The 12,985-nt window shown below is 36.1% G+C and overlaps 1 protein-coding gene across 1 annotated transcript in view; it reads right to left on the reverse strand.

Moving 5' to 3' along the window:
• The window catches only part of LOC121302565 (serum response factor-binding protein 1-like), a 53,720-nt gene that overhangs the window by 3,679 nt on the left and 37,056 nt on the right, over positions 1–12,985 (reverse strand). Inside the window, exons 5-6 of the mRNA XM_041232568.1 lie at positions 4,074–4,155; positions 1,147–1,870 (exon numbers count right to left, since the gene is read on the reverse strand). Coding sequence (XP_041088502.1) covers positions 1,147–1,870; positions 4,074–4,155 — 806 coding nt within the window. The remainder of the gene's footprint in view (positions 1–1,146; positions 1,871–4,073; positions 4,156–12,985) is intronic.

Genomic DNA, 12,985 nt, shown 5'->3' on the forward strand with positions numbered 1-12,985 from the left:
AATGGATATCTAACTGAAAGAATATATTTACACGCCAAGGTACAGCACAAAGTTAGTACATACATACTGCATTTATTCTCAACAGTCTTCTCTAATTTTCTACTGGATCTATTGGCATGCAGTTGTATTAATTACAACTTTGGTAAATACGGTCGGTGCCACTTTATCGGTACGCCTCAGGAGAAGTATACATATCCTGAATAAGCGGCCGTCCCAATTAAAGAGGCACTTGAGAAGACATTAGTCAAGGTTTTGTTTCTAAATGAAAAGAAAACGAATGAAATCAGATCACATTGTGATTAAATGTTAAATGCATAATTAAAACAAAGTCAATAGTTTTTTTTTTTTATTCCTAAACAAAATTAAAACACTTTTTTATTTCTACATGAAATGAAAAAAGAATGAAACGACATGGCGATGCTGACACGTCAACTTTCTTTGCAACTGCAGCCTGAGAAACCACAGGAGACTCCAGCTCCTTCAAGTGTTCAACACGGTTTACGCAAGTCACAGTGTAATCACATACTCAATGCACTGTGCTACACAAACCTGTCTAGCTCTGAAAAGCAAAGTCCTTTCATCATTTGAAAATACCGTCTCCCAATTAAACAACATAAATAGCATTGGGAAGAACCGTCTCATAGAGTTGTATTCTATTTAAGCAGAAATCCTGATTATCAGTATCAAGATTAGGCGACACCGACTGTACTGTAAATTATAACAAGATTAAAACTGACTGAACTTGAAACAGATTTATTACCAGTCACCATTTTAGGAACGACCATGTATTATGTTGAAATGAGGACACAGGGCTCAAATGGTGTAGCTGCACAAGACTAAACCTGGACAGTGCTCAAGTACACAAATATTCTCAAACATTCCTAAACATTCACAAACTTGTTACCGTTGCTGCCTTTCAGTGAATAAATATGGTAATAAAGTCTATCCTTTAAAAGAACTGCAAGATGCAGTCATCTTGAATTGAGAATCGCAGGTGGCCATTTACTGCAAAAAGGCCACTTATGTTTGGGTTACAGTAAAACAAACATTACAAGTCTTAAGACTTAAGTCCTTCTATTTCTGTGTTTAACTATTGCTTTTTCACTCTCCAGAATACGCAGCCTTCAAACAAAAAACAAATCATACCTCGTTTGTTCCAGCGGCTTTGATACTTTTGATCCTGATAAAGAATTGCAAAATACAGACTGTAATTTATTTTGGTTTGACATGTGCCTGCTTTCCTCAGTATCTTCTTTTTCAGATTTCCTGACTTCCGTTTTCCCCTTTTCCTGTTTTAGGCCAGGGTCACTTTTCTTTTTCTTTGTTTGTTTAACTTTACCAATGAAGAAATCGTCATCATCCCCATCACTGTCTTCAGACATGGATGACTGCTTGAAAAAACGTTCTTCTGTACTGTCGTCAAAATATTCTTTATCTTCTTCATCTGATTCTTCTAATTCACTTTCTTCACCCTCTGATTCGTGTGTATGTTGTATTATTGTAACACTGGCTTCACTTTGAGGTTTAGGTTGTGTTTTGTTATTCTTCTTTGGTGATTTTCTCTGAGAAATGGCATTTGAAATGGTTGATATAGTGGCATTGGAAGTGTCCTGCATTATGACGGTCTCAGGCAGTGCATCAGTCATATCTGTATCTTTACTACTTTCTAGATTACGAACATGCTCTGTTTTAGTTATCTGGTTAATGCTTTCTGCAGTATCTCCAGGTAGGGTTAGTTCTAGGTCCTCCGAGTGATCCTTTTCTTGGACTGATTGTGTCTTTTGTACAGGGTCTTCTAGCTTTGCAACCTCTTGAGTGTCTTTGCCTTCTGACTGTGTCTCTCTCTCTTCCTTAAATGCCTTTATTGCCGCTAAAAAAAACAGACGAGACAAGTATTAAATGTTAATGTTTATTAATACAAAAACAAGAGACAAAGCTAGTTATGATGTGTGCAAGTACAGTATATGTAGTGTTCCGCACTTCTGGTTTACTCCGAATTACCAAAAAATTGATTAAAATGCTGCTTTATTTGACTCTGACATTGTAACAAGCAGCCCTACACTGTATCCTATGATACAACAGACGTTTAGATGTCCGAGGATCAAATCACGTTTAAAAATTAGTTCTCTGTCACTTCACAAACACATTATCCCCTGATTATGTTGGCCAATCAAAGTCCAATTATTGTGGCAATTGCTGGGAGTGGTAACTACTAGCTTGATCAAAAACTAAATTGAAATACTTACACGAAAATGTAAGGAATGGGGAGAAAACGTAATCAGTCTGGGTCGATTGCAGTGTACCAAAGTTAGTCCACTTGATGCATCTAACTAGCGGATGAAGCAGGTTTAGTCCACTTACTTGTACCAAAGTTAGTGCACTTGTTAATCCCGGTTGCAGAACACCAGAAGATAATCACCACAGGTGGACCATCCGCTAAATCACTAAACAAGATCCTGATTGCAGTGTACCAAATCGGATGTGAGATGATCCTGTTCAGGAGGACTAACTGAGTACTATGAAGTATAAGACTAACTTAGTATACCTGCTCGTCCTACATTTGTACAGCACATTTTAACACAAAGACACAGCCATTATTCTCTGAAATGATGTCTATAAACTAGTGAAGTGGAAAGTGAAGCCTTTTGAACCTCAGTCTGAACCCTTTGAAGCATCTGGTTCAGTAAGGTTCGCTCAACGAGTCACAGAAATATCCTTAATAAAATTGACAATTGCACTATGTAAGATATAAAGTACCTTAATATATTGTTGATACACTATATTAAGTAATTATTCATTTTCTTAGGTAGACGGCGTATGTATCCATTAGTTTAAATAAACTACTATAGCAATGTGGCACCCTTTTCCTTTTTGTCTAATTTATTATGATTGAGGAACAAAAGAGATAGTTTAGTTTTTTCATTAAAATATTGCACAAACTTTAATACAGTGCTACACAATAAGATACTGTATACTTAAATAATAAAAAAGCATGCACGATTGATGTATTCAATTTAAACTGAAATGTCAGTGTAATGAGTATTAAATATAAACAACACATTTAGAACTAACATTCAATGTCAAGCAACAATGGGCTAATAGCAAGTTAAAATGCAAGTATGATCCGTGTGCAGAATGTGCATAAAAAGACAATTATACTATAAATATAGGTGTACTTTTACTTAAATGTGTTTGCCCGAATCACGCATAATGTAATAAAAATGCTTTTACCATTTTATTGTTAATATATTCATTATTTGCTTCTTTCATATTTCTGACTTTTTTGCTGGTTCAATATCTTTAATGTTTTTTTTTTTCAAATGTTAGTAACGACAATGTACACGTAAATGCCCACGTTTGTCTTTACACTTTAAATTGTGAATTTCCATCCGCATTTGTAATTACTTATTAGTTAGTTAGTCCTCATTATCGGTTAACTTGTTCCACTTGTTCAGGATAGCAAAACCAATTTTCAGGATTAGCTGTTTGGTACACTGCAATCAGGACTAACTTAGTACAGAGCTGCAGGATTTGCTAGAACGTTTTTTAGTCCACTTGATGCAGACTAAGTCACTGGTACGCTGCAATCGACCCAGAATGAATATTTAAAAGAAAAAAAATGTTTCATAGCATACAAAAAGCAAAAATAACAGAAGTGGGTTAGATGAGGCAGAAGGTACATAGCAGTGCAAATACTGCTGCACTGAGGTAGATGTTCGTGTTAACAATAACATCAATGTCTTACTCACTGAAAACGAGATAGATAGATTTTTAAACAAACACAAGTTGTATAATCTACATTGAATATTCTATAATCCTTTGATTTGTGTTCATACTTCACTGTACAAACCACCGTACTATGAGGCACACAACATTCCAAGGACAAAATATTGAAATTAAAAAAGGATTCTGAGATAGTAAATCAAAAACAAAAATATGGTAATTAGATAATAAAATTATTGAACAAAACAATGCACCACATAAAATATGACAAATGCCTAAATTGGGGATTACTTCACATACTCCAGTGTCTACTGTATTTAAATATTTGATTTTAAAGATAAAAAGCTTACCTTCAATGGCTATTATTTTTTTGCTGATTTGTGGATGGGATGCTATTCTTGCAGTTGCCCGTTCTGATGATGTAGAGTTGGGCTGAGAAAAAAAGAAAACCCAGAAAGTTCTACCTATGATCCAGATTTTTTTATGTTTAATTTACTCCGAGGAACATATTTCATATCAGGCTGAATATTTTGTAAACATGATGTAAAATGGAAATGTAAAAAGATCTGCATCATTAATGTATCTAGATGGTTAAAACAATGTGGCAGTGAAGATATTAATTTCTCCTGGACACCACCTGTAATGGAACTTTGAGATAATAATAGAATACGGTTTGTAAAGGCTCTGCCTGACTGGTCTGTATAATTATTAACTCTATAGGGTTTACCCAATGTTAAATATCCTGCCAGCAACCTGGCCCTTTAACTCTTTTTATTCAGGCATTGTGAGAGGCAGCCCTGCTTGCGACATACCGTTGGAAAGAGGAGTCAGAGCTTTAAAACAAGGTCCTGTGTATTTCCAGTAGATTACCATGTTAGGAGATAGCCGTGAATGTGAGCATTTTGCAATGTTACTGCTGCGCTGTAAGACAGATCTACCTCAGTGCAGTAAACAAACATTTTCACGTAAAATCTTTACAAAGCATGCAGAGCCAGAGCAGAAGGAAGCAAGTTTTCTTCCAGGACAACCATGTACTTGGCTTGATTCATGCGCCCTTCACAAAGACAAATCTGCCCGATTCCAGCCTTGCTGAAGCACCCCCAGATGAGTCCAATTTTCAGCTTTGCCCAACACCAGGTCGTCTAATGGTTAGACGGAGACCTGGAGAGGCCTAGAAGCCACAGTGTCTCACACCCACAGTGAAATGTGGTGCGGGATCGGTGATGATCTGGGGGTGCTTCAGCAAGGCTGGAATCGGGCAGCTTTGGCATGAATTAAGCCAAGTACAAGGTTGTCCTGGAAGAAAACTTGCTTCCTTCTGCTCTGACAATGTTCCCCAACTCTGAGGATTGGTTTTTCCAGCAGGACAATGCTCCATGCCACACAGCCAGGTCAATCAAGGTGTGGATGGAGGACCACCAGATCAAGACCCTGTCATGGCCAGCCCAATCTCCAGACCTGAACCCCATTGAAAACCTCTGGAATGTGATCAAGAGGAAGATGGATGGTCACAAGCCATCAAACAAAGCCGAGCTGCTTGAAATGACCAGGAGTGGCATAAAGTCACCCAACATCAATGTGAAAGACTGGTGGAGAGCATGCCAAGACGCATGAAAGCTGTGCTTGAATATCAGGATTATTCCACCAAATACTGATTTCTGAACTCTTCCTAAGTTAAAACATTAGTATTGTGTTGTTTAAAAATGAATCTGAACTTATTTTCTTTGCAGTATTTGAGGTCTGACAACACAGCATCTTTTTTGTTATTTTGACCAGTTGTCATTTTCTGCAAATAAATGCTCTAAATGACAATATTTTTATTTGGAATTTGAGAGAAATGTTGTCAGTAGTTTATAGAATAAAACAAAAATGTTCAATTTACCCAAACACATACCTATAAATAGTAAAACCAGAGAAACTGATAATTTTGCAGTGGTCTCTTAATTTTTTCCAGAGCTGTGTGTATGTGTGTATGTATGTGTATATATATATATATATATATATATATATATATATATATATATATATATATATATATATATATATATATATGTTTTTCGTGTTTGTGGATCAGACACACAAGACAAGAGCTGTTAAGGTTATGTTGCCATGTTCACCATCGTGCTGGCCATTCAAGCCAAAGTGAACAGCCCCATCTTGTGCCACATGATCAGGGTCCCTGGGACGAATAATTTGAATGCATTTTTCTTTGTTTTCTTTGCACATTTTCAATTAATCATGTTTTCTTTGGTTGCTTTTGGTCCCTTTTGTATATATGGTCGAATTCCTTTATTTATTATCCAATTTGTTCAAAAAAAAAAAAAAACATTCCATGTTGAAGTTTCATTGTACACTGTCAGATTTAGATTTGGCCAGAGAAGTTTCCACATAACAAAGTAAGTTGCTAGGTAGTAGATGCAATGGATGGTTTGCAAACTTGTACTGTGTTTTTGTTTTTTGCTTTTTTGCGTAAATTTATGTTCATTGTAATTTGCAAGGTTCATGTCTACAATGCATATTAGTATCTTTAAGATGGGAGTGATTGAGGAATTGTTCTTTTTTGTCAGCGCAGGTTTCAATTATTTACAAATAATATTTTTTTCATTGTTATTGAAGCGAGTTATCCTGAGCAATGGAGTAAAAGGAAAGACAATTTTCTTTGTCAAATTCTGCCCAAATATCTAAAAGGGTCCCCCGTTTCTTTCATTTCCATATTGTCCCATTGTTTTACCAATTTTCTGACCAACATTTTTTCAGAATACCAGACAAAATGAATGATGCTACCAGCCAACTACAAAAAAATAACCTTGAAACTTCACTTCCTCCTCATCTATCTAATAAGGTCAACATGTAGCAAGCAAACTGAAGACATGGTCTCAGTTCAGTTTGTATCCCAAGTGAGCTGTTGTTCACACCACACTCCAAACTAACCAAACCATACAGAGTTCCGAACAAATTCAGCGAGAACACAGACTTAGTTTTGGGTTGGCTTTGCCATAGAATTAATAACAGTAAACAGGATAAGATGATGTTTGATCATACAAAACTATTTTTATTTAATTACCATTTTAGCCCAATATTAATTTAAGGTACAGTTGATTATCTACTTGTAATGTTTTGTTTTAAAGAAAATAAACTAACCTATTGTAGAATGTATTAGGAAAATCAGTATCAATATTGACAGGTTTCTTGCATTTTCCACTACAAATTATAAATGCTAACTTTACACCAAGATGACTAGTGTTCTACAGCCCATTGATAAAGCTAAAGAATGTAACAGAAGAGTGCAAGAACTCCCATTCACTTAACCCCATACTGTGCATTTTGCAATGGTTTCTGTTCTCCTTATGGACCCAATAGTACTGTGTGTGTGTTTATTTCTCACAGGTCCACCATCTGCCTTAGTTTGACCAGTAATTGCAGTATACAAAAGCCAACATAATGACCAAATGATGAACATAAAGTACCATATGCTGGACATGACCATTAAGAATGTGGGGTTGCGAATCGCTGAACTTACTGGAAGTTTGATTCTGTTACGGTATATTGCATAAAATTCTGAATGTTTCATCATTCACTTAATTTAAAACTTAAAAACATCCACAGATGGTTCAGAATGTAGTTTGTGGAGTTGCAATTGTTGTTTTAAAAAACCAGAGCCTTCATAGTAAAAACTGGTCTTTCACATTGCAAAGAGGCTACATGCTATAGGAATGGACCTCAAACTGACTGATTCCACATCTGTGCAAGTCTTTTCTACACAGATTCTAACTGAATTTGGCAACTACAGAACAAACTGGCAGAATTGTCCAGTTAACTGTCTACCTTAAATCTTAAACATCTTGAGCCTTAAATTATGAACAGCCAGTTTCCAAGCTCCAGGGAACCCATGTTGGAATTCAATTAAAAAATGAAATGCTATCAGAGACATGCCTAAACTTTTATACAAACAGTCCAAAAAAAAAAAAATCAAACAAAGTTTTAAAGGGAATCTTTAAATAAAGAAAAAAAAAAGAAGTTTTATACATCCAATATATGTTCTATGTATCCAGAATAAAAATGTACTTGAAATCAACATTTCAGACAACAATTAGCTGCATGTTGCACTGACGACCGGTAAGTAGTACTCCAAATCAACCCGTAATCAAAAGCTGGGGCAATTCAACACTAAATACAGCCCCCCCCCCCCCCCCCCCCAAAAAAGCTAAAACAATCTTGTCTTAAAATGCTTCTAAACAGTAAACTTCATTTTTTTAAAATCCCAACAAGTACACGTACTATAGGCTGCTTATTATAAACTAAGCTCCTGTTAGTTTAAGATTACACAACGATTATTTCTAAATCTGCTAATACCTTAGCAACTACGTGTTTTTTGTTGTTTGTTTTGTTAACTTTACTAGATTGCTGCATTTAAAAGGTTAGGTTTATGTATTAAGAAAGCAGTATCACTTATTTGCTAATTTACAAAAAAAAACATAAATACTGGTACAGTAGTGTCCATGTATAGGAACATCTCCTAAGAGAACACTTTATTTAAAGGAACACCCTTGTGGTGAAACAGATTTTTACCATTATACATGCTTTGGCTAAAGAAACAGGAACTTTGCTTAAAAGAACACCTTCTTGGCATCAATAGTGATTTGTTCACAAAGGATACAGTACTACTTTGTAAAAAAGTGACTTGTTATTGCAAGAGTGTCTTTAGGGACAGTGATTGGTTTATTAAATCTTTCCAGAACCACCGTCATAACATTGAATTAATTGTTCCGATTTCCATGAGTACAACTCATCGCTACAAAATGTCATGTAAACAAAACGGCAAAATGCGTCGCTGTTTCTCTTCCTACACAAAGATAGAAATTGTTCGAGCTCTTGAAAAAAACCTGCATTGGATACAAGTCACCAAACAATTTGGTGTTTCCCATTCTGGAGAGATGCTTTCACTTTTCTGTTAAATAATGTGCATGTCTTGTATTATTGCTGCAGCATTTTGTGATGTGTGTAGGGGTGCTGTGTTAATTTAGTTTGACAGTTAGTTTATTAGGGCTGCAACGAAGGGTACATTTTGACCTTCGAAGGTTCGGAACACATTACCAAAGGTAGGTCTGAACCTTCGATGGTACTCATTTGCATAATTTATTGGTGATGTTACCATAGCTACTTGTTTATATTTGATTGAAAATCCTATTATTTTACAGGTGATCCATACAAATGGAATAAAACATTCACATGTAGTTTAAAATACGTTATATAGAACAGAAATCACGTTTTTATAATTTAAATAAAAATAAAATTACATTTATTTATCTCGTAACCTATACAGTAAGCTTGCATTGCACCAGCTTAAACTGCAGCAGACAAAGCTTTATTTAACAGTCACCATTCCAAGCAGGTTATCAGTCACATTATACTGCTACTAAACATATTAATAATACAAATAATTTTTTTTTTTTTTTTTTTTTTTTTTTTTTTTTTTTTTTTTTTGTTTTTTTTTTTTTTTTTTTTTTTGTTAACAATAACAATAATAATAATAATAATATGAACTTACGCTTGTCAAGTGACCCCAGAGATTGGTTAGGCCTTCATGATATGAGTCACTTGCACAGTTTGCATTCAACTTTTTTTTTGGTTGTCTGGGCATTTAACAAAAAAATCCCAAACAGCAGAGGGGTTTCGAGACATTTCTTTCAATACAGCTTACGCTATACAGTTCTTTGCTGTCGAGATGGCGAATGAAGAGATTAAAGGTTTGCCACTGGATAACACGAGCTGCAGGAGGGAGGGGCGGATGGTGCTCAGTTTTCGAAATTAAAAATTATTAGTGTTAGCGTATATTTTGTATGTTTCAAACATAATCTTCCATAGCACTTCTCTTACACTGTCTTGTACACTAGGTATTCAGTACATATTTTACTGAAGCAATACAGCCACTAGAGGTATTAGCTCACTGCTTTGCATACTATACCCTGCTCCAGTTGTAAGTAATGCATAATGATGTGGTAGCGGATTTTATTAACAACTTTTGTTTACATAATATGCATTATACAAATTAAAAGATCAAATTATGCATGACACTTGAGTGACATTTAATGTGTGATTTACAGCATTTTCGTGTTGTCAAACAGTTTTTGTTAATGTGAAGAAAAAAAACTGAAAAAAAAACAGTGCGTGAACCCATCTGACGAACCTTCAAAGGTTTAAAACAATCTTCGAATCCCTGGCTAGCGAACAAACCTTTGGACACAGCCCTATAGTTTAACTATAAGTTAACCCTAAGTAACGCTGTTATTTTTGCCTCTGCCATTGTGCTGTTTTGCATTAGTTGTATTAACGTTAGTTTGCCTGTTACTTATGTAGAAGTAGAATTAGTGTTCCGCATTTCCGGTTTATTCACAATAATTTGATTAAAATGCTGTTTTATTTTGACTCTGACATTATAAGCAGCAGCCTAGCACTGTATCCTAGGATACAGCAGGTGTTTAGATGTCAGAGGATCAAATAGTGTTCAAACGTGGCTCTCTGTCACTTCTCAAACACATTATCACCTGATTATGTTGGCCAATCAATGTCCGATTACTGTTCAACTTTCTGGTCGTAGTAACTAGCTTGATCAAAAACTAAACTGAAATACATGAAAATATAGTATTTTTAGTGGATGAGGAATTGGGAGAAAACTTAAATCAGTTTATGAATATACACTACCGGTCAAAAGTTTTAGAACACTTCCATTTTTCCAGTTTTTATTGAAATGCACGGAGTTAAATGTCTAAATGTACTCTGAAATTAAAGCACAGAACAAATAAACAATTGGAGATAAAAAAGAAATCATGGAATCATTTTGTTTAACAAAATTTAATCCAAATTTTTGACTCAAAGTAGCCACCTTTTGCAGATATAACAGCTGAACACACTCGTGGCATTCTTTCTACAATGGAAATCAAATATTGTTCGGAAAGTTCTTCCCAACACTGTTGTAGAAGTTCCCACAAATGTGTTGCACTTCTAGGTTGCTTTGCTTTCACCCTTCTGCCCAGTTCATCCCAAACCAGCTTGATGGGGTTTAAGTCAGGAGACTGTGCTGGCCATTCCATGATTTGAAGCCTACCGTCTTGTTCTTTTCTTCTAAGGTAGTTCTGACATAGCCTGGAGGTATGTTCTGGGCCATTATCTTGCTGTAGGATGAACCCATGACCAACCAGGCGTATACCAGAGGGTACTGCATGGCGCTGCAAAATGCTGTGGTAGCCGTTTTGGTTCAGGGTGCCACTCACTCTGTGCAAGTCGCCGACTCTGGATCCAGCAAAAGAGCCCCAGACCATCACGCGTCCTCCTCCACGTTTGATAGTTGGTGTTACACACTGAGGAACCTTCCTTTCGCCTACTCGATGGCGTACAAAAACCCTGCGTGATGAACCGAAGAATTCAAATTCTGATTCATCAGTCCATAAGACCTTCTTCCAGTCTTCAGTAGTCCACTGGCAGTGCTTCATGGCCCAGGCAAGCCTCTTTTTCTTATTTTGCCATCTTAGCAATGGCTTTCTTACTGCCACTAGACCTGTCAAACCTGCAGCTCAAAGTCTTCTCTTCACAGTTGAAACTGAGACTTGCTTACTTCGACCAGTGTTAAGCTGTACTTGAAGCTGTTGTCCTGTGAGCCACCTATCACGCAAGCTGTTGACTCTCAGAAACTTATCTTCTGATTCAGTTGTGGCCTTGGGTCTGTCAGACCTCTTCCTGTCAGAGTTACCTCCAGTTTCCAAGTGCCTTTTGATGGTGTGGGAAACTGTACTCACTGACACCTTGGCTTTCTTTGCAATTTCTCTAAAGGAAAGACCTACAGTTTTAAGGGTTATAATGGTCTGTCTGTCTTTCTTTGTTAATTGCCTTTTTCTCACCATTATGATAGCAATATACTACTTGCTGCAGTACAATACTGTCTAAATAATGCCTAAGAGGGTGTAGTAACACAGTATGTTCCAATACTGCTTTTATACAGAGGGTTTGTAAGTAATCAACAGAAGTTGGGACACCTGTAGGAATTGTTAACATCAACTTTCAAGGCTTAATTTACTTCCATTGCTGCAGAACAGCTGTAAATTGTTAACCCATTACTTGTTCCCTGAAAAAGGCCTTTTTGTATAACTCTGAAATGTACATTATTTTTCAGTTTTTGGTAACCTAAACTTTTTTTTTTTTAACCTCTGGCAGTTTACCGCTTACCTTTTTACCATTTCAGGTTATTCACTGGACTTGAACTGCTTAAATTTCAATAAAAACTCTAAAACTTTTGACCGGTAGTGTATATTAAAAATTTTTTTTCGAAGTATACAAAATGCAATAATAGCAGAAGTGGATCAGATGAGGCAGAGGATGCATAGCACTGCACATACTGCTGCATTGAGGTACATGTTCACGCTGACAATAAAAGAACATTTTATATAAGCGAAAAATAAGCGACACATTAAACTGAAACAAGAAAGTGAATTGAGAAACAAGCAATCAACTTCTGCGGCTTTTACACGTGCTTTAATAAAAAGAGAGTGCAGAATGACTGTGTTAATGAGTTTGTCAGGGCGCTGTGCTTTGCTGGACAGCCACTGGTTATTGCAGAGAGGTATGTATTGGTGACCGTGTGACAGTACTGTCCATCAGCTAAAACACTGACAATCTTAATGGTAAATATTTGACAAAAAATGGCGATGATTTAGTTGGTAAACGTATGGAATGCATTGATGGAAATGTCCAGTGTGATTTTTGATCCATCTCCCGATTGCTTCCACATCCCAGTTCTGAAAATTCTTTTATTTTTATGATTTCAAGGCGAATAAACCTGGCTTGTTTTGTGTTGATGTCATATTCATACCTTCTGTAGATACTATTTCCGTCTGCACTACGAATGCCCAAATGTCAGGGCGCTGTGCTTTGCTGGACAGCCACTGGTTATTGCAGAAGTATGTATTGGCAACCGTGTGACAGTACTGTACATCAGCTAAAACACTGCCTAACGCCGACAATCTTAAATCATAAATATTTGACAGAAAATGGTGATGCTTAGTGGTAAACTTAACAAATGCATTGATGGAAACATCCAGTGTGATTTTTGACGCGTCTCCCGATGGCTTGCACTGCCCAGTTTTGCATTTTTATTTTATTTTATTGTACTTTCAATATCTGCTCTTACCTGTATTCTGATATTCTGTAATGTGATATTTTATAATGCAATACTTTGTACTGTGATAACTTGTGAGAATTATAAGTTGCC

Source organism: Polyodon spathula, chromosome 2 (assembly GCF_017654505.1).
Source record: "Polyodon spathula isolate WHYD16114869_AA chromosome 2, ASM1765450v1, whole genome shotgun sequence".
Classification (NCBI taxonomy): Eukaryota; Metazoa; Chordata; class Actinopteri; order Acipenseriformes; family Polyodontidae; genus Polyodon; species Polyodon spathula.